The sequence below is a fragment of the Emydura macquarii genome, unplaced genomic scaffold, assembly GCF_026122565.2.
Source record: "Emydura macquarii macquarii isolate MOO-44397 ecotype Brisbane River unplaced genomic scaffold, CSIRO-AGI_Emac_v2 contig_561, whole genome shotgun sequence".
Classification (NCBI taxonomy): domain Eukaryota; kingdom Metazoa; phylum Chordata; order Testudines; family Chelidae; genus Emydura; species Emydura macquarii.
Genome location: NW_027130698.1, coordinates 13396272 through 13421903, shown reverse-complemented (window position 1 = coordinate 13421903; position 25632 = coordinate 13396272). Strand labels below are relative to the sequence as shown.

The following is a 25632-nucleotide window of genomic DNA, read 5'->3' as shown; positions in this document are numbered from 1 at the left end:
TTGAAGCTAATTTAATCATTAAATCATATTGGTTTTTCCATTTGATAAGCCACAAATCATGTTTGTATTGGTAGAAAGGTGGGCTCAGTGTGCAGCTTACAGTACGTATTGTTTTAAAAAAAATCATATTTAATGTTCACATTTTTCGTCTTCCAGTATATTCAGTCTCTGTTTTCACAGAGTCCTAATGCCAATATTTTACGACTGATTTTATTATTTCCCCCTCTCCCTTTCACAAAACGTGCACTTGTGTGTGAGGTGTTTTTTCTATTCAGTGTTGAGTGTTTTCCCCCCAAATTAACTTGTTCCCATGCTTTTATCCTTCTTTTTTCCTTTCTTCTTCCTCATAGGATTCCATCACTTTTTTGAAAAGATGGGAAATGTGGAAAGCAGTTCCTATCAGAACCACCTTTCAAGGTTTCTTCCTGAGGAGCAGACAGACATTGATGGAGTATTTGATACCTTATCTGAGATGGAAGGATCAGGAGGAGTAAAGACTGGGAAAGCTACCAGAAAAGCTGTGACTCTGGCAATGTTGAAGGCAAGAAAATCTATCATGCTTGTTCTGTCTGTAAAGTAATGTATAGAATATTATTCTAGAGAAGAAATAGAGACTTGTGCATAGTTTATTTTAGGTGTTATTTCGTTTTAATTGCATATTAAATATTTATTTTGGGAGTGGAAGGTGGAGACTTTCACTTTTTTCATACAGTTCTAGATTATTAATAACTAAGGTTTATTTGTACTCAATATTTTTTGAATTGCACCCAACAGAATAAACAACAGTTCTGATTCTGACGTATATTAGCAGCATTATGACTACATATTTGCAGAAACCAACAAAGGAAGAGAATATTTCTTGTACCCAACATTTATGGCTGTGTTGCAATTTACAGAATTTCTTGGCAAGTTGCAACATAACTAGATTCATGTTTGGCTATATCATTCTTGACTGCACTCACAGCCACTAATTTTCACCCTCGTACTGAAGTGAGAACATTTAATTTTGTGTGATTAAGCCATAGCGGTCTGTTTTAGTGAATTAACATATATTACACTCTGTGATTAACTTTGCATTAATTTTCTAATCAAGTAAAAGGAGGAAAAATATTTTTGTAGCATTTGACAATTTGAGTGGGACAGCAGTCAAATGTTTTAACTGAAGTAATATTAAAAGTGTGTTTTAATATACACTACATAATCAATAGGATCAGTTAAATAAGAGCTCAATGAAAAGGGGCATATGGTATAGTGACTAGGGTACTGGACCGGGATCCAAGAGTCCTAGGTTATCTTCCCAGCTCTGCCACTAATTTGCTGTGTGAACGTGGGCAAGTCACATCCCCTCTCTATGCCTCTGTTTTCCCAGCTACCCTCTGACTATATTATCAATGTAGACCAGTTATTTTCAGCCTTTTTTCATTTGTGGACCCCTAAAATATTTCGAATGGCAATGCAAACCCTTTTGGAAATCCTAGACATAGTCCTCAGACCCGCAGGGGTTTGCAGACCACAGGTTGAAAACCACTGATGTAGACCTTGTCCACGCTGGCAGCGATGTGTAGGGTACATGTACCTACATGCGGCAATGAAAATCTCTGGCAGGTGAGGCAGTGGCGGAAGTCTCCAGCAGCAGGAAACTCTTGGAGCCTTTCCACACTGCCTCTTCCCTGCCAGAGCCTCTCCCCGCTGCCAGTTTTTTCCCGTGATAGGGAAAGGGTCCGTCAGTGGGGAGCCAGTGGACACTATACTGCTAACAATAGCAGTGTAGACGTGGCAGCCTGGCCAGCACTGCTTGGGGCATGAAGAGAGCCATGTAGGGTATCTATCCTAAGGTTCTGATATGTCTCTACTCTATTCGCCTAGGCCATGCCTCACCATCTACGCTGCATTTTATACCAATGCTAGCTTAGTGTGCCATGTCTGTACTTTATACAATGCTGTTAGTGTAGATCTACCCTTAGATTGTAAGGATCGGTTTTTTAATGGTATTTAAGTTCCTAAAAATGCAGATAGATGCTTGGGGAGATTTTCAAAAGCATCTAAATTTCTTTAAAAATCTGTGCCAAAGCTGTTTGGGACAGCAACTGTTGTTCCACTTTTCATTTTTACAGTGCCCAGTAAGGTTTTAGATGTTACCATAGTACAAATAATAATTAATAATGATAATAATGAATGGATATGGTGAGGGATACAGTGACATTCCTGTTTGGTGTCTTCTCAAGAGGTTCATGACCCTTGTAATTTAATGCAATTAGTTCTCATCATACCATTCTAGAAAAGGATTCCCAATTCAAACATAGGTGTAAAATTATTTTAAATGTCTATTAGGCATCCTTTGGGGAAAAAGAAAATTCAAATCTAGTAAATGTCATATCTACCAATGAGACAAAACAATGCAATAGTAATGGCATGGTGGTGGAGAGAGCTGGGAAGTAAATAATGTTGCACTGTACAGGTGTGACAGCCTTCAGGCAAGATGTTTCACCAAGCTGTGGTCTCCACTTAAAATTTAGATCAACCAAGATATGTGACTCAGGGATGTTAAAAATTCACATACCTGAGTGCTGTAATTAAGCCCCCTAATGCCTGGTGTAGACACAGCTAGGTCAACGGAAGAATTCTTCTGTCGAGCTAGTTACCTCTGCTCAGGGAGGTGGATTACCTTCATCAATGGAAAACCCCCTTCCGTCAATAAAGGAAGCGTCTACACTATACCTTATAGTCGCGTAACAGCAGCTGTGCACTATAGCACCCATAGGGTAGACGTGGCATAAGTTCCCTGATGTTTGTCTCACTTCAAGGTCCTGTGGCACTTTTAGAAACCCTCTTAAACACATCGGGATCCTAGGTGTCAGTCCTTCTCTCGAGACAATATGCAATAATGTCTAAAACTATTGGTTCCAGTTTTGCTCCTGCTGAAATCAATGGGAGTTTTACCATTGACATCAGTGGGAGTGAGAATGAGCCCTCCCCATTGGCTTTGCTGTGCATAGTGTGTGTGTGATCCAGCTTCCACTGATGTTAGCAGGATTGTGGTCATTTATTTCCCTGGGCCACTAGAAAGGGTACTGCATTGCAGGGACCTGCTTCTGATCTCTCACTGCTTTTGCACCAGTGTAATTGCCTTGACTTCAGTGAAGTTACTGCTGTTTTACACCACTGTAAATGAGAGATGAATCAGGCTCAGGGAATTCTTTTTTGAACCCAAATATACTTTTGGCCTTCACAACGTCACCAGGTAACATTCCACGGGTGTTGTATGAAGAAGTACTTCCTTTTATTTGTTTTGAACCTGTGGCCTATTAATTTCTAAATAACAAATTCTACTGGAAACCTTGAGGGATACTATAAAGTAGTTGATTAAGATGGGGACTGCCTTTTTGGGAAGTGATCATCTATGAAGGTTTTACTCTAATATATATTAAAGAGCGGAATATTCAGTTCCGAACCAGTACATCTAGGCACAGATCAGCTGGAATCTTTTAGCTGTGTACAGAAGCCTTGTTTTTTCCTAATTCAAATCTGTCCTTAACTCTTCTTTCTCTGGCAGGCCTATGTCCGGGAAGCACTACCAGAGCAAATGACGTTGAGGCTGTACAGTGGAATGAAAAGTGTTGACTTGACTGAGAAGTCACCTGGCTCAAGTGAACAGATTGTTAAGGAGCAGTTCCTAATTTTTATGTCCAACCTCTTAAAAGGCAACATAGAGGAGAAGAGCGGCATAATAATGAGAATGATATCTAGTGCTGAAGGGCCTGTGAAGGGAAAACAAATCCAAGAGGTAAAGGAAAAATGTTTGGTCTTTGTTTTCTTAAATGTGTTGGGGAGAATGTTTCGGCTGGGATTCTGGACTCCTGGACTCTTTTCCTAGCTCAGCCACTCACTGCGGCGAATTGTTGTAGAGCCAGATTGTGTCTGGCAGTAGTGCATGGGTGCCGTGGGGATGAAAGTACGCAGGCTTCCCCTCCCTGCCCACGCCCCCTGTGAACCTGTCTCAAGAGTCAATGGCTGCACTGGGGGAGGGGGGGGGGATATAGACTGCTCCCTCCCAGCGCACGCAGAGTTCACACAGCTCACCCTGAAGGGGGTATAGAGTAGCCCAAAGGGAGAACAAGCTGCACAAACAAAAGGGATGATGCAGCCTGAGCTCTCCCAAGTTCCTCTGTGGCAGTGTAGCTCCATTTTCACCCCCAAAACGGGCTAGATTGTAAATGATGCTACCTAGCCCTCTGTTTCTGTCTGAGTTTATTCATGTGTAAAAGTTGTTTCAGAGTTACTATACCATGGAAGGGATGTTTGAGAATTAAGGTTTATATTTGAGATCCTTGGGGGAAGGGTGCTTAACAAATGTGAGCAATGATTATTTATGACATTTAATTATAGCAGACAGGTATTATTCATAACAGATGTCCCTATCCACCCAGACCACTGTTATTAGCACTGATTCGTGCCCTTTTGGGAGAGAGTGTGGGAGGCTATGTGATGTTTATGGCAATTATCTTTGAAATATGGAATTAAAGTAGTAAGGGCAATGTTATGCCCTTTAAGTTCACAGAGGATCTGATCACCTCTGTAGTACAAGTACTGAACTACAGAGATCTGCTGGGGGGCTGGAATCTGGAGAAGACTCAAGATCCTGCCAGTGGTGTAAAGGCTCTGGCTTCTCAGCTGCTGTCAGAACTGAAACTTGAAGGTAAGCTGTGAAAATACTGAAATAATTTATTCCTTAATGGCGCAAATCTTGAAGAGTCAGCTGTTCTTGCAAGATATTTTCTCTCTCTGACCTGGAGTTAGAAATTCAAACTAGGAACAAAAATGAGCAGGTTGAGTTCAGATCTGGCGATTTTAATTACCCATCTACACTCCCTGCTGGAATTCAGGAGAGGTTTGGATTTTAATTCCCAATTCGATCTCATTTGTAGTCATACAGATTATGGCTACGTGTTTAATTTCATTAGGCTTCGTCACCATTGAAGAACTACTTGTCTTACAGTTGATTGGCGTTTATATCCATTTATGGTTGGCTTTGCTTTTGCTGGACGAAAGAGACCAGGCTTTGTTATGCCATGGTATTAGACCTTTCACCTTGTAGAAGACATCTGATACGTTATAATTGAGACATCATGTTTTTCAGCCATCTTTCCAACACAGCTTAGAGGATGTCCCAATTTACCAATAGCTATCCCCCTTTCCAATGCATACATTTACATAATCTTGCTGACAGTATTAGTTCTTGCCATATGCAGTTTCATATTTGCTCAAGTAATGAATAAATATGAATAAGCGTTTCCACTGTAAAAAATGAGAAAGCAAGTAATCACATATTTAGGGGAAGATATAGACGTGGAGGCCAGATGCAGCTTTGGAGATCCTTCGTGAGAAATGTACAAGCTAGCGTGTGTTAATGTGTTCATTATGTAGATGGGAAGAAACTCGCAGGACCTCATCTCATGGAGGCCACATGTGACCAAAGGACCATTGAGAACTGGGTGTTCCAAGTTCCACAGATCTCTACATTCCTCAGTGTTATCATCAAGCAGGGGCTCTTTGTTCTGCATTCCCTCCCAGATCAGGCTAAAGACATAGTCAATTTGGTTCCAAAATGCAAGGGCATCAAAGGAACGGGATATGTTAGCCTTCTTGACATCCCATCCATCATATACATCAACTCCCACCTGCCCTCAGAGCTACAGCACAAGTGGCGGCTTTTGTTTTCTTCTTGTGTTCACGGCGAAAGCTTTTCACAGCTCTGTGGACACATCATAAACAAGGGTCCCTGCGTATTGGTCTTAAAGGACTTGGATGGATATGTTTTTGGTGGTTTTGCATCACAATCATGGGACGTTAAACCACAATTTCAAGGTAAGAATCTCTTTATTTTTCTGCAAACATCTCCTGGCTTAGAATAGCAGCATAGATGATTTTATCCAAGAGAGTAAAGGGGAAGGAATTCTTGCAAGACAGTTGAATCTGTCCTCTTCCAAATATTAACATGGGGATATCTTTTGACTTATCTGTCTCGGTGGAAAAATAATTTGTTGACCCAGTAGTTCTTCTCCATTCTTGATTTTTTTTTTTGTTTTCTCACAGAGTTGCCCATAATATTGGTAAGAGAACATCCTGTTGATAAACCCTTACAAAACATAGTTTAATCAAACCATTCTTCCTTTCATTTATTGGTTAACTTAGAAAATGTCTCTTCTTCTACTAGGCTGATGCGCTAACAAAAACAGAATGTAGCCACGCTAGTTGTTGATGTGTAGTTCATCAGAATCCGTTGCACTGCATGTTGGTTAGCACAGATACCTTTCTAGATCCACTTCCTGAGCTCAATAATTTTAATGTGGTAACATATCCTGCTTCTCTAAAGTGTAGGAAATGCTTCCTTGCATTCAAAATGAAATGATAATTCTATATATTGGTATAAACCCGATTAGTTCCTCTGCCGTATGGCGACCCATTACTGATGATTTCTTATAGTTTGTAACTGTTATTCATTGACAATTTTTAAATCCGTAGGACTTACTGACCCCAGAATAAATACCCTAGAACAAATTCCCTTTTCAGTTATATCCACTGACTTCACTGAAACTCCACTCGTGTAAATGAGAGAAGAATGTGGCCGACCAAACTCCATTATTTAATAGATTAAAATAAATGTCCACTAGATGGCGGTCTTATGTTTGTTTAGCTGTTGCTCTACAAAATAGTAAAAAATATACCAATACACACAGGGACAAATTCTGCTTCGTATCACTGGAATTACTTCAGATTTACATTGGTGAAACGCAGCAGAATTTGTCAGTATGTTTACATCTAACAGATGGATATTTTTGTGTATGTATGTATGGATATTTATGTTCCTGTTGCTATTAGGTTGTCAGTGTTTCCATTTTAAAATACATCAGCAAGAGTTTTCTCTTGAATCTAAAAGTTCTCATTCATGTTAGCTGAACCCTTTATTTGTTCTTTACAAAATTTGGGCAGAGGGAACTTTACTGTTCGAAATAGCAACTGGAGAAAAAATACATACAAGGTAACATTTGAATATGATTGCTGTATTTCACGCCAGCAGGTTAATTTGCAAAATATATTGCATGCCAGTTGCTAATCATGTGGGTTAATCAGCGACTTTGGCTTTGTTGGAATTTGAGAAGAGAGGTTTTGAAGAATTTTAAATGGCCAAGTTATTTTGTTTTCAAATGCAGTTTGCCGTATGTATTATCACAGTTATTTTCTGGTGAGAATTCTTGCAACAGATGTTTAGCATCTGCCCTTAGAGAACAGTTGTGGCAGGCAGGTTACAGAAACTGATGACATCTTATTGCATTTTTAACTTGTAGATACCGCTTCAAGCATGCCTTGACCTGATAAATTACTGGACAGGAAAAATGAAGTTTGATAAAAATCCTTGTGAATTTTTGCAGAGAAAATTGTTGTGCGAGTGTAGAAACCCTGTTTGCATCGACTCAATAGATAACTTACCCTGCTGAGCATTCTCATTTATTAGCAAGACTCCCAGAGTTATATAGTTACTCATTTTACCCCATATTACTCCTTTTTAAAGCCTTCTTCCCTTCCCAATTGTTCCAAAGAGTGTTATCCAAGATATCGTTTCCCATCGTTGGTTCTGAGTTTCTTAAACTCCGGGAAAATACTAGCTGAGGTCTCACTTCAGCAAAGTACTTAGGGCCCAATTCAACAAAGTGTGTGCTTAATTTGTGACAGTGTAGGCTCTGATTTGCCACTGTCTTGCACTGAGTTTAAACTCACCCGTTCAAGGCTGGGATCATATACTACATGCTGGTTAGCTGGCATTTATACCTAGCTTGTACAGGTGTAAATAACAACAGAGGTGGAAGGCATTGAAGCATCAGACCCTCAAGGTTTCTGTACACACAAAGCTTCCATCAAGCTTAACTGAAAGTGTTTTACATCGATTAAGCATGGAACCAAGAGTGTCCACACATAGGGGTTTGCACTGGTCAATTAAACGGATTTAAAATTGATTATAGGTGAACCTGTGCACATTTTGTGGGTAGCTCAGTCCTTACATTGTAATCAGACATACCCATGATCCCTAGATTCTGCCCTCATTTACAGCTGAGCAATCCCATTGATTTCCATGGTGCTGCGCAATTGTAACAGAGAACAGACGTTGGCTACATGTCTTGACTAAGCATCAGTCATCAGACATATCAGTGCTTGTTCTGAACTATTTTGCTGCTCCTTTTTGGGATCTTGCTTTCCTGTCCTATTCATAAGTAAGTCACACTGTTGTCTGTTGTTTTGTCTCTAACGCTTTACGCTGTTGCAATTTACAGGTGACAACAGATGCTTTTTGTTTTCCATTTCTCCCTCTTTAATGGTGCACACGTACACTGGATACAATGAGCACTACATGTATTTGAATCATGGGCAGCAAACTATGCCAAATGGACTGGTAAGTATTAGGAAATGACAGTTTGGAAATCAGATGCGTGGCTGCTCTTTGAGAATGTCTTGTGTATTTGTTTCTTCCTTTTTAAGCTGACATATTTCGTTTGCGGTGATACTTCAGGGATGTTTTCATCTTTTCACCTTGTGTATTAGCTCAGCACTTTTACTCTGAGGATTTCTCACCTTAATACATCTTCAATCAGAGTAAAAATGAAAGCTATGTGGAGATGCCAATTTATCTGATTATTTTACAGCTGATGTTCATATTAAAACAATAAACTGTTCAGAGTAAAATCCATTTCATGTGTTTCTAACCCAAGTAACTGGGCTCTGCGCAGGTGAAGTTTTTGGGGAGTTAAAGAGCAGAATCCATCCTCCAGCTGGGAACAACATTCAACCTGGCATGGAGCTCTCAAGATGCTGCCACTCCAACCAATTGGCTGAAAGAGCTGGTTGCACATGTCCACACCATTTACACAGTGTTAGAACCCCTAGACATACATAACTGAAGATCCAGATGACCCATCCTTTGTCACCCTCCAAATTAGTTTATGCATGGCTGGCATAAAGACATCCCCCTCACAAATGATGCACAGGGGTTGTAGAGGCTGTCTCTGTGTGACTACCCCCTGGAAGTTTTGTCTGATCAGTCCTACGCAGCGTCTTGTGAGTGGAGAGTTCTTTGCACCAGTCCTCAGCACCATGGTGGATTTCAGTTATTTTAAACAAGCAGGCAAATGTTTTAACACAATGTGTCAGCATTGCCTCAATGGTTACTTCAGTAACCACTGCATCCCAGTGAAATCTTGCTTTAAAGAAAGCCACATCAAATTGTATTCATTGCTTTAAATGAGAAAGACTTGACTAAAATGAGTATTGTGTTGTTAAAACAGACAATAGCTGTTAGACTACATGGTGGGTTACATTTCCAAAGCTAGTACATTTGCTGTGTGTGCAAAATTGTCATGCTCCTGTAGTACATGTAAGATGAGTATTGTACAGATGGTTTGCATGCACAAATATTCAATTTGTATACGTAAACGCAGGCTTGTTTGAAATGCCCCATTTCACCAGGGTTGGAAATTTGGCCATAAATACTGAAACTAGCAACTTACAATCTACCTCTCATCCCTCGCCCAGGTTCTGGTTTATATCTGTTTAATAACAATTTCATGTGATTATTTACTTCACAGGGCATGGGTGGACAGCACGATTACTTTGGGCTCTGGATAGACAGTAACTATGGGAAGGGACACAGCAGAGCCAAACCTAGATGTACCACCTACGACAGTCCCCAGCTGTCAGCTAACGAAAACTTTACGCTAGATGCCGTGGAGGTGTGGGGAGTGGGAGATATCCCAGAAAGTTCAGTGGTAAGTGAATACAATGTCTCAAAAGCTGGCAAAATTAACTTACATGTGTCGAAACATACAAGGGAGAATATATTTAACGTATTTCTATGATGTTTTAAATATGTTGACTTTTTGCCCATATTGTGAGAAATCACATTTTACTTATTTCTTTAGCAGAAATGTAAAACACAAAAAGTACATGTGCCAACCGGAAGGAGGGGCATAAATGAAACAAACCATGGATTAAACATTGGGTGTGCTGTTGTAGTGGGTGATCCTTTTTAATAACTGTGCGGCACTATATATTTGAAGCATGTAAATACCAAAGAGGAAGTGGATTATTTCAGGTGTAAAAGAGAACAACATTAGGAGCTATGGGATGGAATCCAGAGAGTCTGAATGTCAATAAATCCTTGCTGACATGATTAGATTGGGGAATAGTTTCCCTGGGGAATCACATCACTTGAGACATTTAAAACTGGAATGAGCAAAGCACTGGAAAATAGACAGTCAAGGACAAATCTTGCATTGACCCAAAACATTTCTTTCTCCAGTAGCTTTTGTGAATTCATATCTGCTCACAATTGAAAGCTTGTTGTAACCCTGGCTCTTTGAACCCAGAGTTTTCATTGAGTAAATAGTCCTTGTCTGACAGGATCGTGAAAGAACCAAAAAAAGCTTCAGTTGAACAGACATGCTAAACCTGTGTGTAAGAGCGATGCAGGAAATCTTTGTGGGGCTTGGTTTCAATAAGAACAATTGGGGAGGATCATATTGCCTAGGAAGTGGGTAAATAGACTTGTATGAAAGTTTCTCTGCCCTTGAGGCTGGGTTGAGGGCTCTGTCTTTGTATAATATATCTCCCTCAGTTGTTCCTGTTACATTGTCTGTTTTATGCAGCTGATATTTTCTTTTCACCATTATGTAAACAAACCCAGAGGCTATGCAGTGGGCACACATCTGTAGATAGAAACAGAACTAGTCTTTTAGGAAGACCGGCAAATTGTATTTGAATCAATTAAAAGTTCACCTCTGCACTTGAAATAGTGGGTCAGATTAACCAGTAGGCTTTGGCTGATTTCTGCAAAGCAACCATGAGCGGTGTCACTAGAGTGTCTTGTGTCACTGAAACAGCGCAAAACAGTTATTAGGTCCTAGTGAATCTGTTCTGTTTCCATGCACCTGGGAAAGCATGCACCTTCATTGTAGCAGTCTTTAAAACCAAAGAAACAACTTATGGATATTCGAACATAATTTACTTGTGACCTGCCCTTGTTGACATTTGTGATGACATTTTAAACTGCCTGTTTGATTTTATTTAAGATAAAGGGTAAGAAGAGCATCCTGGATACAGACCCTGAGGCTCAGGCCTTGTTAGAAATGACTGGAAAAAGTCGTCAGAGTGATGGTTTGCGAGAACAGGTTGAAGATGATGATAACTAAGATGACCTAAGATGGATTGTTCTGCCTGATCCCATCAAGTGCTGATATTTCTTGGACAGGGTGTTTTCTCGTCTATTTCCACTCGTATAATTGGCTGACTCTTGCATACAGTGTAAAGACTACTAGTGTAATCGTAAGGTCCAGGAAGATCTCATGACTGCACGTGATTTCTTTTGGAAGTGTGGTCAATTTAGGTAGCTGGCTAAGTCCTGAGCACCGTGATAGCTATAGCTGGAAATAAATTTGATAGGAAAAGGGGCCTATTGCAAATGCTATCTGCATGCAGATATTAAGCACAAAGATTATTATTACTGCTTAGTCACATGGAGTATTAACTTTTACTGTATATAGAATTTCAAAGATGTCAAACAAGCTTTTGATACCTCAGCTGAAAATAATTCTTTGCATGCAATGAAATCAGCTTCATTATTTAAATGTGCATGCAGCATACAAGTTAACATTTTAAAACTGTATCAGTGGAACAGTCCAATTCAGTGTTCAAGAAGGATATGTTTCATGTGCATTGTTACTGTAAAAACTGCTTAAAATTTAGGATCTATTTCTAAGCAGAGCTTTTCAATAAATTATGGTGCATGGATCGAACACAAAAACATGGAGCTCTGGATATATTGCATCCAGTTCTGCACTGATTTATGTAGTCTTCATTTGAGTGAAGTTTCACTTAATGAATAAGCCAGCACAGAATTTGACGCATTGTAAAACAATCTTAAAATCATTCAGGGATTCAACACAAAGACTCCTATCAATGGGCCCAGTCCTGTGGTCCTTACTCAGGCATAACTCCTGTTGATGTCAATGGAAATTCTCTTGGAAAATGCCTTCAGAGGTGGTCTCGCTTGAGACTGGAGTGTGTAGTTAGGCCATAAGGAGTCATACATCTTAAAATCTGTACACATGCCTTGAAAATGTTAGGGTAAATGTCTGTAACTTTTGAAATAAATTTCTAATTACAGATTTTGTTGCAATAAAATCAATGATCAGTAATTTTTTAAAAATACATCGACCTCTGATAGACAACTACTTTTTTTTTTTTTGCTCCTTCTCTATTATTTACAACACTTGGCTGTGCTGGAGAGTCACTACTATCAATCACTTTCAGGGCTTTAATTACTAGAATCTGTTCATGGCTGTCAATATTTTGTTACCATGAGTATTGCTAACCCTCTAGCTATGTAATCAACTTGCCAAAAAATCCACTTCTTCTGAGGACTACAATTTTCACCCCTGCAAGTGACATGGGGAATTGAAAATCAGTATTTATCTCTATTGAGATGTGTAACTGAGAATCTTTCTACCGATAAAGCAAAAAATCACATCAAAGCATCTTTCTATTAGAATGGATTCATTGTCATATAGAGGGTCTAGATTTTTACTGTTGACACTGCATGGTGCATAAAATATACTTTAACAGTGTATATGGTCATTGACTACTTTGATCAGGTTCCAATCAACCCCAATCTCACCCTGAAAGTATTTTCTGGTGTGCCCTTATATATCTGGTGCTTCTTCTCTGGGTGCCAAAGTAGGACATTCATATTAGCTTGTATTTGTGATTTCACTATATTAAGTGGTCTTCATGATTACTATATATAAAGTTATTGTTGAAAGGGGAACATGAACAAATCCCTCCTACTGTAGACCCTGGTAATCATCTATGCATTTTGTACCCTACCCATAATAATAGTAAGCGTATATGTGATACCTATTCATGGGCACAGGTTATAGAAGGCCTTAGCTAACATTCTTATGTGTTTATCTAAATGATCAAGTTAGGTTCCAAAGTCTTTAATGTGCTCAAGATTTTGTGTTGAGTAATTATACTGATCTTTTTACACAATTGTTTTCTCCTCTTAATGTTTTTATAATCAATTCAAATGATATGTAATAAAACTGCTGTAGAAAATAAATGAATAAAAGTAATTTGGTTCTTTCTGTAACAGTTTCTTTTCTTCTTCTTTTTTTTTTTTTTTTTTAAGAAACTTGCTTCCGGAAATTCCCCCAACAATTTCAGTTAGCTTATTATTCACTGCCTATACTAGATGATGGTGTAGTGTGGCTGAGTGCTGTTAAAATATCTTCTGAGTTCCACTCCAGAGATTACTTCATTTCTGGAATCTTTTAGAACAGGGGAGGCCAATCTTTTTGCATGAAGGGCCATATTGCAATTTTTTTTTCACTTGGGCTGGTGAACTGGAGGGGGCTGGAAGGGAGGGGCTGCTCCTCCGCTCTGGTTGGCTGGATAGCAGCCTTTGGCAGGCCGGACTCAACCCAGTTTTAGAAGAAAAGTACTGTATACATGTTTAGTAAGTTATCTACTGGATTTCTTTTTCCATCCTGAAGCAGGGATTTCCATTTCCAAGCAGATTATAATTTACATGAACACCAAAGAGCCAGTTAATATTTTATGGTGAGCAGGAGCAAGTGGAAGCTATTGTCACCAAAGAATTGCTACTGTGTTTGGTTGCTTGTTTTTAATTCCATTAAATGAATTACAGAAAACTGCCCTTCACCAAAAACTTAGACAAGTCAGCTGTTGAAATACTGTGTTTGAAGCAGTCTGAGGCACCGCAAATATGATCCACACTGGGTTGGTATTGTCAAGGAAATTCATGTTGGGCCACATCCGACTGTTAGTCAACATAGCATTTGACTGTAGCTAAGTCCTGTGATTTGGGACCATTGAGGAGCTGGATTTAAATCAAATCATATAAGGTGAAGGTGATTGGTGGGGGAGAGAGAGAAATTTAACAGGGTGGTGCTCTTCGTGTATGTACTGCAGACTTGCCCAGCAAGAGGCTGTTGAAACAAGGCACTTCCTGCTGAGTGACTAAGGAACTTTGGATGTTGTAACTGCTGACAGAATACTTACTGTATAGCAAAAGTTGTGTTCTGCAACAGTAACCTTACTCAGCCCAGCCCTCTCCGGACTGTTTACACAACGAGAATGAAAACTTTTTTTTTTTTTTTAATAAAGACCTGCTAAAATATAAACTCATACACTCAGAGAGTGTAACTTGTTTCTTTAACAGAGGGAAAACTTGAGGATGGGGTGATGTTCCAATAAATGTTTCAAAAAATGTAGCTTTTGTATGTAAAGGGCCCGCCAAGTTCTGTGATTACATAGAATCTTAGGGTTAGAAGGGACCACAACGTTCATTTAGTCTAACCCCCTGCCACGATGCAGGATTGGTTGTGTCTAAACCATCAAAGATAGATGGCTATTCAGCCTTCTTTAGAAAACCTCCAGTGATGGAGGTTCCATGACCTCCCTACTGTTTGGAAGTTTTTCCTGAGATTTAATCTAAATCTGCCATGCTGTAGCGTGCTGTAGAGACGGGGTGCAGAAACTGAAAATGCCCATGAACAAAACAAGCAGCCCATTTGCAAGTGGGTTTAGTCAGTATGAGATCCCCATGATCTAATCCAGTGGTTCTTAACCTTTCCAAACTACTGTACCCCTGAAGCCTGAGTCCCACCCCCACGGGGCTGAGGCATGTAACTTAGTTTCATGGCGCTCCTGTGGCTCCAGGCAATTGCCTTTCTTGCCCCCCCAATACCAGCTCTGCACTTGCGACCCCTCTAAAACTGTCACAACCCCCAGGTTGAGAAACACTGATTAATCTGTCTAGCCCAAGGCTGTTTCCCATGCACCACTGCATTCCAGTGCAAGGATGAAGAAAGGAATGAACTAACATTGAAAAAAGCCTCTCCCAGGTTTTCACTGTTCTGGGTTTGAACAATGCTTCCCTCCCAACAACAACTTGTGCCCCTTATCCTGCAGGCCAGTGGTATGCTGTACTATCACAATCTCTATCCTAGGCTATGGTAAAGGTCTTTGCATGGTGACGAGCAGGAACTCCTAAGTTGGCATGACCGTCTTTCCCCTGTGCACCATCACTATTTGATTTTGCAATGCCTAACTGATTTAGGAGCCCAAAAATCTCATGTTCAAAAGGGATGTTGACATGTAGGAGCCTAAACCTTGTCTGTGGGATTTAGGATCCTAAAAGCTTAAATCCCTGTTGAAAATGAGATCTAGGCTCCTAAATCAGGGAGGTGTTGCAATGCCAAGCACAGCGCTGTCTAGATACCTTTTACGCATCAGCCCCCCATTCTGTCAACCCAAGGAACGTTTGATCTAAAGGTTCCCGTAGGGGTGTGAAAGAAGACAGCGAGAGCTGGACTGAGTTACAGGTGAGGCTACTGAGGGTGCTGCTTTACTACACTCCCACCAGATGAAGTCAGATGAAAGGAGTGGATTCTGCAGCCTGAGGGGTAGGACAATCTAAAAATCAGCCGCCTTTAAGTCCCTATTCAGCAAGGGACCTAAGCATATACATCTCTTTAAGAATGAATCTGATAGTCCTGAGGTAGGCAATTGCTTAAGAACCTTGCTGAATCAAGGTCAGCTGGGCACTCGGCTCTAAAGCCAGAGGAAATGGGATAGGGCAGTGGTTCCCAACCTTTTTGTCTCGAGGGCCACAAATACGAAAGGAGTTCAGGGAGGAGGATCTCCCCTCCTCTTGGCTTCAGCAGGGAAACTCTGCGCTCCACCTGGGTCCTTAGGCAGTGGCTCCCTTCTGCAGCCAGGGGGATGGGAGATCAGTGCGCCCTACCCTCTGGCTCCAGCAGGGAGCCCAGAAGCTAGGGGATCCAGGCGGAGCGCTTTGCCGTGCTCCCTGCTACAGCCAGGGGGAGGGGAGCGCTGATCTCCCGTCCCCTTCGCTGCAGCAAGACGCCTGCACGGGCAACACACTCCACCCGGGTACTTAGGCAACAGCTCCCTTCTGCAGCCAGCGGGAGGGGAGTCGTGGGCCGAGGGTTGGGACCCACTGGGCTAAGGTGTCTGGTAGTAAAACCAAAAGAATGGAAAGTCCTTTTAAAAAGTGGAGGTTACTGCTTAAGTAATCACAAGATTCTCCCTCAGGCACCCACAAGTTAACATTTTAAGCCCAGATTTTATTAACAAAAAGTCATTCTGATTTAAATAAATAAACATCAGCTGCCTGCAATAGATTTGTTTGTACAAGTGCATAGCCACGTTGCTCAGAGTGACAGCGCCAGCTGAAACAGGACAAGTTAACATGTTATGAAAATATATATAAATCTGTGCAACGGAGGCAGCGTTGGCGCCCCCCCGGCAGAAAGCTTGAAATAGCTTGGCTGAAGAAAGTGGCAGGAACATAATCTGATATGGGAAGGGCTGACCACCTAGATTCACTTTAAATAGTTCCCAGAAGGATTTGCTTAGTCACAGCCTGGCACATTTGAATTACAAAATGGCAGTTTAATGCAAATAACATTCTTTACGGAAGTTTGTGTCCATTACACTTCCTGAGGACTTGTCACTTTCTTTGTTCTGCAGCAACGTTTTTCACACAGTTTGATGAGTTCCGACACAATAAAAACTGAAGAAGACAGGCCAGCGAGGAACAACAGATCTGCCAAGGAGTGAGGGAAGAAAGTGGAACACAATGGGTCAGCGGGATTTTGTGCTGGGCAAGAGTTTTCAGATAAGGCCCTGTCCACATTAGAAAAATTTGCACTGATGTAACTATATTGATGTACAGCTGAACCCTGATTTTATGAACATTGACCTTATGAACGACCAATTATATGACCCAGCTTTCAGCTCCTAAATGGAACTTCAATCCTTCAGTCAGTGGTCAAGCAGCTGCACAGTTTGAAAAGACTGAGAGATTTGCCAGCAAAGAAGAGATGCAGTTCTCTGAACCAAAGAGAAATCAGGCACACTGTATCCATTTGTTGCCAGTCGTTATGTACACTATCATTGAAGGATTAAAAATTAATTTATGACTTGTACCTGCTGTAATTTCAACATGTTCAGTCTTCGTAACTCTTGGATTTTATGAACTCCTCCCTTCTCAATTAGTTCATAAAATAGCGGTTCTACTATAGTAACGTGCGCCAATGTAAGGGAGACTTTATATTGCTATGACTTAATCTGATAGTAAATCACACGTTATCCTTGCTTTACATAGGTGCAGTGTGTCAGCATTAGGGGTTTGTACTAGTGTAATTATTCAAGGTAGTTCCACCAGCACAAATTTTTCTAATGCAGACTTAGGCTAAGTCTACACTGACGGCGGCAATTCGCTGCCGTCAGATCGATTTCTCTGGATCGACTGAGCCATCAGTGAAGACCCGCTCAGTCGATCCAGAAATGGACGTATTAAGACCACCTTCTCAAGTGGCATAGCGCTGCGTCGACGGGAACGCAGTTCCCGTCAGCACAGTGCAGTGAAGACAGCGCCCAGAAGAGAAGCAGAGAAGTCGATGGAAGCTACGCAAGTTTTTTGCGTAGCTTGCGTAACTCCGGTCGACTGCCGCCGAATCTCAGAGGTAAGTGTAGCCAGGGCGTTAGGCTATTCTACAAAGCTCAGTGAAGAATTTGATGTATCTGTATTTACATGTTTTCATATTTAACCACTCACATATTTTGTCTGGAATGTGAGGCGAGCTGGATAATGGCATGAACACAAACATTTATAACCTATGCAATCAGAAATAAGAGCAATCAAATCAAACTGATCGCCTGGAGGAAAGAATTTTCCTCCTCCCCAGAAATGTGCAACATGAGATGACTGGCTGGCTACATTGTTTCCCCACCTTCTTCTGAGTCATCATGCGTTGATTAGAGACGCACTAAAGGTGGTGCAGAGGGCAAATCTCATATTCATTTTAAATAGTTTAATAAAACAAGCTTATTGCTATTTCCTTAATAACTTACCTAATGCTCCTAAATTCTCTGTTTGGAAGATCTTTTGTAATGGAGGGATGTAAATAACAGCCATCTGCCCTAACAGTGATCCCAGCACAGAATATAAGAACATGCGGTTTCGGAAAAAGCCTATTTCGAAGATCAACTTTGTCTGGGGGAGGGAGGGAAAAAGTAAAATCTTTCAGACTCTTGTTTGTATCTGAATCTATGCATTTGTCATTCTGCATGTCCAACAGCCAACATCAATAGCTCTTTAACAAATTAAAGTTATATATATGCTAACTCAGGCAGCTGTAACTTTGTTGTAAATTGGTTAATTGGTTTTGTTATAGAACAAAGTTGGTTAATAGGATAAAAATTCAACTTTTTTCAGTAACGATGTAGAAAAAGTGCCACTTCCTGTTCAGAATATTTATCTTATGTGAAGCATACATTTAAGGTGCTATTTAAAGACAAAAAAGATTGCTGACATGGCAATCATCTATCTCACCTGAGAACGACATGTCAGGGCATTGAATAGGTCAAAGAACACAAAACAAGTAAAAGTCATTGTTGTGGTCCTGGGAGTTGTGCCACTTTCAGGAATCTGGAAGCACATGTAAAATTCAGGGTTATTAAAAAAAATAAATAAAAATTGGGCCTTATAAAAACGTATCAACGCAACACTTTAGTCTAATAATAGCCACTTTGTTTTAAAAGAAGTCACGGTCAACTTGAAATGTAATCCAATTAAAAAAAGAGCAATAACAATAGTTTCATTTACTGCACTAACCCCAGATTTCAATGACAGTTAGGCGCCTAAATACCATTGAGAAATGAATTCCCCACTGCCAGTATTTGTTTTACAATCAAATCTTCCAATATTATAAAATCTTAGGCCAGTGGTGAATTTAGCCAAAAGTCCTTCAAACAATTTATTTGCAAGTTATGTCTAATTAGCAATTATTATTGATGCATTATACAGATAAAATGTGCTCCAAATCCAGTATCATATTAGAGACCTCTCATTTAACGGTCAAATGCTGTAGTTTTAAATTTCTCAGTAATTGTGATTAACCTCGTATTACTGAACCTGGACATCAGGATCAGTTTGTAGCTTGACATTTCCCTTCTAAAAGGTAATTACGGATTCATTGTGTGGTTTATGGTGATTTTACTTGGGTACAAATACTCCAGTGAAGCAATCAAATGTATAAAATCCCTAAATATTTGGCTTTCTAAAGAACATAATTACAAAGGTTTGCAAACAAAAATATGTTGAGGTTGAATTTTGTGGCATGAAAAATCGGAAGCTAAAAGCCAAATGTACTCCTTGAAATTGTTAATAATAGTATTTGTAGAGTTTAACACATACACAGTACTTTTAATCTCTAGATCTCAATGAACTTTTGAAGGAAGGATAAGTGTCCTTAATCTGCAAATTATAGATGGGAAACTCAGATACTGAGACAAGAAGAGACTGCACAGCAAGCCAGTGGCTGAGCCAGGTTTCTTGACATGTCGCCCCGAGTCCTCTCCACCGGACATTCTACCTTCTGAGAAAATTGTCCTTAAAATGTTATGGATTGTGCTCCACGTAGGTGCAAACAAGATAGGATTAAATATTTATCTCACCTCTTTCCAAAAGACAAAGAGGGTTCCACTAATGATAATTATAGCAGACATAAAGATTTTCAGGATCAACGCTCTGCTGAGAATTGTATCCGTAATGCTCCGAGGGGGTTGTTTGATGGCATCTTTGTCAACTGGTTCAACTCCCAAACTGTCATCAAAGAAAACGCAACCCCATGTTTAACAGATACAGATCAGTTGCATACATTCTTAAATTTTAGTGCTAGTTAGTGAAGGTGCAAAGTACCAGAAACATTAGTGCCAGTTTCCCTATGTTGTCATTGTAGCTCAATCCTGTTTGGGATGAGTGGGATGAATGTTGGGGTGTTTGCTAAGGATTTACTGATTTGTGCCCCCAAATATGACTTATGTATTTGATTTCTAAGATATTGTGCTGGATTAATAGAGAGGAGCTGACAATTTCAACACGCCATCCCACAGGCAGATACAGCCACAAGACCAGTGATTACAAAGCGTTAAGGCTTTCTTTCAATTACTACATACAAATATTTTGTTTTAAAAAGCTGTTGGGTGCTACATTACTGGCTACAGGTTGGTGAAAGGAAGAAACCCAGGTAACCAAAGCCTAGCTGGACCTGTGTGTGATAGATGGTGGGTATACACAAGGAAGTGGCTCCACTCCCAGTCTATGGGTGGAAGAATTTGGAGATTCCACCCCAAGACAGGTAAGGGAAAGAGGCTCAACATCTGATCATGACAACTTTTGTAAACATAGCCTTGTTAATGCCTTTCAAGTCAATGGAGTTGCATCACTTTTCTCCAAGGCTAATTTTGGCTTGCTCTGTATTTTCACTACCTTTGAGCTGGAGGTCCATCCATGATAATGTTGATCCATAAGATTTGCATAGCATTGAGTGGATTTGGTAAATTGAACACTGTCGACAGAGTAATTAAGCTCAATGCTGAAATGCTCCTACAAAGCAGAAGGAGCAGAAACAACACAACATTACTCCATGCAGCCTTGCCAAAAAGCTGCTCATCACTGAAGCTTTAGCAAGTGTGTACTTACGTGCTAAGCTGAAACCGGACAAAATTTTTTATGTTGTAAAATATTCCCTTTCCCTCCTCTATCGCATTCCTGGAAGGGAGAGATGTGATCATTTATAAAGTGATGGGTATTCATGATATATCATATCTAACCTAATCATCACTTAAGAAACTTTATAATTCAAGATTGTGTCCTCTTAATTTATACTCTTTCCTTCCCTTTCATTTCAGTGGAAGTCCAAATACCATTTTAGGACAACTCTCACATGACAGGGATATCAATACAACTGTTTGATTAAAGGATGCTGTCAGAACTAGGAAGCCCTGATATGAGATCTCCCCATTCTGTTTTGGTTCCTGGGCATAGGTGAACATGAGGCATATTTATGTCATTCTGACCACTCTGCCTGCTGGTTCTATTCTTGTGAACCACAGGGCATTAAAAGATACAGGAGTCCTTCCTATAAGCTTCCTGGGTGAGGCAGGCAGAATGGAGGAAGGCATGATGGACATTGTCCTCTATACGTGCCTCCAAAGAGATTATGGGCTAGACCTGCAGCGAGGGTGACCAGATGTCCCGATTTTATAGGGACAGTCCTAATATTTGGGGCTTTTTCTTATATAGGCACGAATTACCCCCCACCTCCTGTCCTGATTTTTCACACTTACTATCAGCAGTGGATGTAAATTAGCATAGCTCCATAGATGCATGCAGATTTACACCAGCTGAGGATCTGGCCATTAACATGTTTTCAATCTTAGTCACATAGAAATTCATTGCATTCAATGTCAAGAAAGTATTTGAAGCCCAACCTACATTATAGTTGAGAAGTCATCGTCCACCAGTATCATGTTGGCGGCTTCCTTGCTGACATCTGTGCCTGCTTGTCCCATTGCTACCCCAATATCGGCAGATTTTAGGGCCACTGCATCATTGACTCCATCCCCTGTCATTCCCACAATGGCACCAGCCCTTTGCAAGGCCTGTGGAAACGGAAAGATGAATAAACTCAGCGCCACCAGGATGAGCTCTTCATGTGAAAATTAACTTGGTCCTGCTGTGGTTAATGTTTATCATTTATATTCCATTGCAGAAGGAGGGTTGCATGTCTCGGATGGGAATATGGACGTCAGCAGCTCAAAGCTGCATTATGTACCATGGATAGTGCAGAGAAAAATGAATGAGAGATTCTACTGGGGCCCGGATTCCAGAAGTGCATACTTGAAAATCACTCTCGAAGACATTAAGTTGCGCATTCAATCACACCTATATTGGTATTAACTCATCTCTCAAAGAGCCCGGCTCTGTTCAGCAGGACACTCTCCAGTGACATTGGCTGGAACAGGATCAGTGCCCTACCTTGGGTTTCCATTTCATATAAATAGCGTTGGGAGGCAATCAGTACCTTTATGATTTTTAATTTGTGCTTTGGACTTGTTCTGAAGAAGAGAGAAACCTGGACGATAGAGACGAAAAAAGAAAAAAAAAAAGGTATCAGACTGATGCTATTTTAAATGGAATCCTACAGCACTATTGGAACCAGTTTAATCAGCATTACGTTTTTGACTGTAGATGATAACTCTGACTCTGCAACATGTTCCAGCTCTTCCCCAGACATGGCTTTCAGTTTCCCATTGCAGAGTCCAATACTCCGTCCTGCACAGAAAAGCCAACATAAGAGCAGTCCATTATCACCAGAAGTGGCTAATTGTTTTCTGATTAGAAACAAAAAAGGCAGCCATTTAAAAGGGTCAGGGAAAATGACTGTGAGCCGGGGTCACCTATGGAGGCATGGGACAAAAATTCTCTTTCTAGGTCTCTGAAGGGTCAATTGTGCACTTCTTTCTTACTCACTGGGAATTTTGCGTGAGTGAAGAGTTAGATGAACAGAACTGGGTGCAATATTAAGGTGCATTTACCTAGAGGGTAATTTGGTTTTGCAGGGAAATAACCTTCAGAGAGAACATGAAATGTCACGTGTTTCCATTTGCAGAGTTCTCCCTAATCATTTTCTTTGGGTGAAACCAGGGCAGTGTTTAAACTACTCTGCCACGGACGTTGGAATGGATTCATCTCCTCTACATACAGTAAATAGAAAGGAATCATGCTTGAATAAGTATGAGATCACTGGACCAGACCCCCCAGCGGCTTTTAATCAGCATAGTTCTAGTGCAGTGTTTCTTAACCTGGGGTTTTAGAGGGGTCGCAAGTGCAGATCTGGTATTGGGGGTGGCAAGAAAGGCAATTGCCTGGAGCCACAGGGGCGCCATGAAACTAAGTTACATGCCTCAGCCCCGTGGGGGTGGGACTCAGGCTTCAGGGGTACAGTAGTTTGGAAAGGTTAAGAACCACTGTTCTAGTGTCTTCAGTTAGAGCAATGCTAATCGACACCAGCTGAGGATTTGTCCCTCCGGTTTCTGCTGCTTGCATGGTTTATTTCTAATGGCCATTTGAAAACCCTAAATGTAATAATTGGCTCTGCAGAGATGTTTGCATGTGATATTAAAAGAGACATTAATCCCAGCGATGACATTTTTTCTCATTCATTTAAGTGTATCAGAAGTAACTTTATATCATTTATAGTGCCGCTACAGTGCATTTTACCACTTCTGTAATTATATTGCTACATTGAACTGGATTTGTTTCAGTGGACCAGCAAAAATGAGCTCATTCCATGTTAAGCGGTGGGGATGTTTCTGTAGCTTGTCAGTAAAAAGGTGTGTTGTCCCTTTAAGGGTGGCTAGGGAGCCAGACAGTTAACTGTTATGTGTAGGCAGCTCCATACCAGGTTAGCATGGAGATGCAGACCCAGGTTTCCAACCAGGTGACTATTTGTGCCCATATCTGAGCAGTAAAAGACCTCTGAGCTTTTAGCTGAGGTTAGTCCTGCTTTGAGCAGGGGGTTGGACTAGATGACCTCCTGAGGTCCCTTCCAACCCTCATCTTCTATGATTCTTTTCACCTGCACCAAGCTGAGCAGCACCCACCTTCCCACCCTTCGGAGTAGCTGAAATCAGGTTTCGTCACGACATGCTGTGGACATTATACTAGTCATTCTTTCCTTGGGGAACTGGGAAGGAATTTTTCCATCACTGCCAGATTGGCCAAGGGGAGGTGGGTATTTTTTTGCTTTCCCCATAGCGGGTTGGGGGTTTAGTGGCGGACAAAGAACGGAAGAGGGGTTAGGCTGTGATGTCACAACTTGTTATGTAAGCTTGGGGCAGCTGTCCAGTGCAGGTACTCCAAGGGAATGGATACAATGATCTGATCAAATGGATTGGGAAAGGATTTAAAGGAGGTATTCTTTAAAGGAGTGGAAACAATGGGGGTTCAGGACTCTTATGAGTGGTACAACCCCATCCTCCTTGAGAGCCGTCCCGCTCCATAACCCTTGTTCAAAGGGGGTTGGTAAGGTCCCAGCAACAGTTTTACTTGCCCTGTACAATTTGATCTGCCGGGTACTCCCAGACATTTAGGAATAAAGCTGCGGCCTAATTAAACCACACCCAGTGTCTCTTGTCCTTCTTCCGGCATAGCCGGACAAAGTGTACTACAGTGTAATGTCACATCTGGGATTCAAAGAATCTACAGCAACAGATGAAAAGAAAGCTAAATGGGCTAGTTTATCTTAAGAAGGACAATAAAATATGTAAAATTTGGTGTTGGCCTGACAGGCCGGCAATGCGGATTTGTGGGAAAATAGCTAATTTATTACCAATAGCCATGGCAGTTTCCAAGGCATCACCAGTTATCATCTTCACCGATACACCTGACTCAAAGAGGACTTGAACTGCTTCTTTAACTCCAGCTCTTGGGGGGTCAATTATTCCAATCAGCCCTAAAAATGTTAGTTTGCCAAGTTCTGGACCTGAAGCCAGAGCAAGCACTAGAGAGAGAGAGAGAAGGAAAGGACCAAGTTATTATACATGAGTTTCTATATCAGAATTCATACTACATTGAATTTGATATTGTCAAAGCTTCTTAATCAGCAGCTGAAAATCCGGTAGTTAGGCCATGGCTAGTCACAAATTTGCACTGGTTTAATTAGACTGGTTTAGTTAAACCGGTGCAACTTTTGTGTGTGGATTCTCTTATCTTGGTTTAAAACTGGGTTTCTAGGGTCAGGTTGCGTCTGTACATCTACCAACACTGCCTACACCCAGAGTTGCACTGATTTAACTAAATCAGGAGAAAATCATATTTTTAAACTGGTGCAACTTTGTTCACAGACCAGGCTTGTTGACTGGAGCTAAACGTAAATAAGCCAGACTTCAATTAAAATAAGAGTGTCCATCCTGAGGCTTGCATCAGCTGAACTAAATCAGTTTTAAATCAGACCTTTAGTTAAACCCAGGGACCTTTCCAATTAGACAAGGCCACAAACATTTAGATGCTGTAATTTGTGCCCAAAAATCTAATTTTATAGTTCTTGAATTTACTGCATTGATTTACAGGTATAACTTCCAGGATATTTTGTCAGATGTATGTATGAAAGGATCTTAAGTGATCCTTCCAACCCATCACAAGTTCCACATCAGTTGCTTGGGCCAGTCATTTTCCTGCAGGATAGTAATTAAACATTCGTACTGTGAGATCATGGTGATGTTCCTGTGTTGTTTGTTTTTGTGAAATGTATAAATATTCAAAAATGTTTGTGGGGAGGAACCTGGTGATAATCTTCAAATATCTAAAAGATTGCTACAAAGAGGATGGTGGTCAGTTGTTCTTCGTGTCCACCGTAGGACAAGAAGTAATTGGAGGGAAGATTTAGGTTGGATATTAGCAAAAACGTTCTAAGGATAGTTAAAACTTTGGAACAGGTTTTTAAGAGCAGGTTGGACAAACACCTGGCAGGGATGGTCTAAGTACACTTAGTCATGCCTCCGTGCAGGGGGATGAACCAGATGACCTCTTGAGGTCCAGTCTGCATTTCTCTGATTCTATATAGCACATACATAGTACTCAGTCTGCCTGTGGGACACACATTGATATGAAGGCTAAGTATTTCCCTA

General features: G+C 40.7%; 2 protein-coding genes across 4 annotated transcripts in view; one reads left to right on the top strand and one right to left on the bottom strand.

The window, feature by feature from the left end:
* MEAK7 (MTOR associated protein, eak-7 homolog) overlaps nt 1-13190 on the top strand; it is a 52980-nt gene extending 39790 nt beyond the window's left edge. For both annotated transcript variants that reach the window (XM_067540184.1, XM_067540183.1), the window contains exons 2-8: nt 351-541; nt 3554-3784; nt 4552-4696; nt 5425-5865; nt 8328-8446; nt 9636-9815; nt 11118-13190. In XM_067540184.1, the coding sequence (XP_067396285.1) occupies nt 374-541; nt 3554-3784; nt 4552-4696; nt 5425-5865; nt 8328-8446; nt 9636-9815; nt 11118-11237 (1404 nt within the window). In that variant the 5' untranslated portion in view covers nt 351-373 and the 3' untranslated portion in view covers nt 11238-13190. The remainder of the gene's footprint in view (nt 1-350; nt 542-3553; nt 3785-4551; nt 4697-5424; nt 5866-8327; nt 8447-9635; nt 9816-11117) is intronic.
* Nucleotides 13191-16198: 3008 nt separating this feature from the next.
* Nucleotides 16199-25632, bottom strand: part of ATP2C2 (ATPase secretory pathway Ca2+ transporting 2) — a 44598-nt gene continuing 35164 nt past the window's right edge. For both annotated transcript variants that reach the window (XM_067540181.1, XM_067540182.1), the window contains exons 18-27: nt 24336-24506; nt 22179-22276; nt 22026-22076; nt 21437-21603; nt 20642-20710; nt 20429-20545; nt 19615-19762; nt 18491-18586; nt 18010-18151; nt 16199-16699 (exon numbers count right to left, since the gene is read on the bottom strand). In XM_067540181.1, the coding sequence (XP_067396282.1) occupies nt 16584-16699; nt 18010-18151; nt 18491-18586; nt 19615-19762; nt 20429-20545; nt 20642-20710; nt 21437-21603; nt 22026-22076; nt 22179-22276; nt 24336-24506 (1175 nt within the window). In that variant the 3' untranslated portion in view covers nt 16199-16583. The remainder of the gene's footprint in view (nt 16700-18009; nt 18152-18490; nt 18587-19614; nt 19763-20428; nt 20546-20641; nt 20711-21436; nt 21604-22025; nt 22077-22178; nt 22277-24335; nt 24507-25632) is intronic.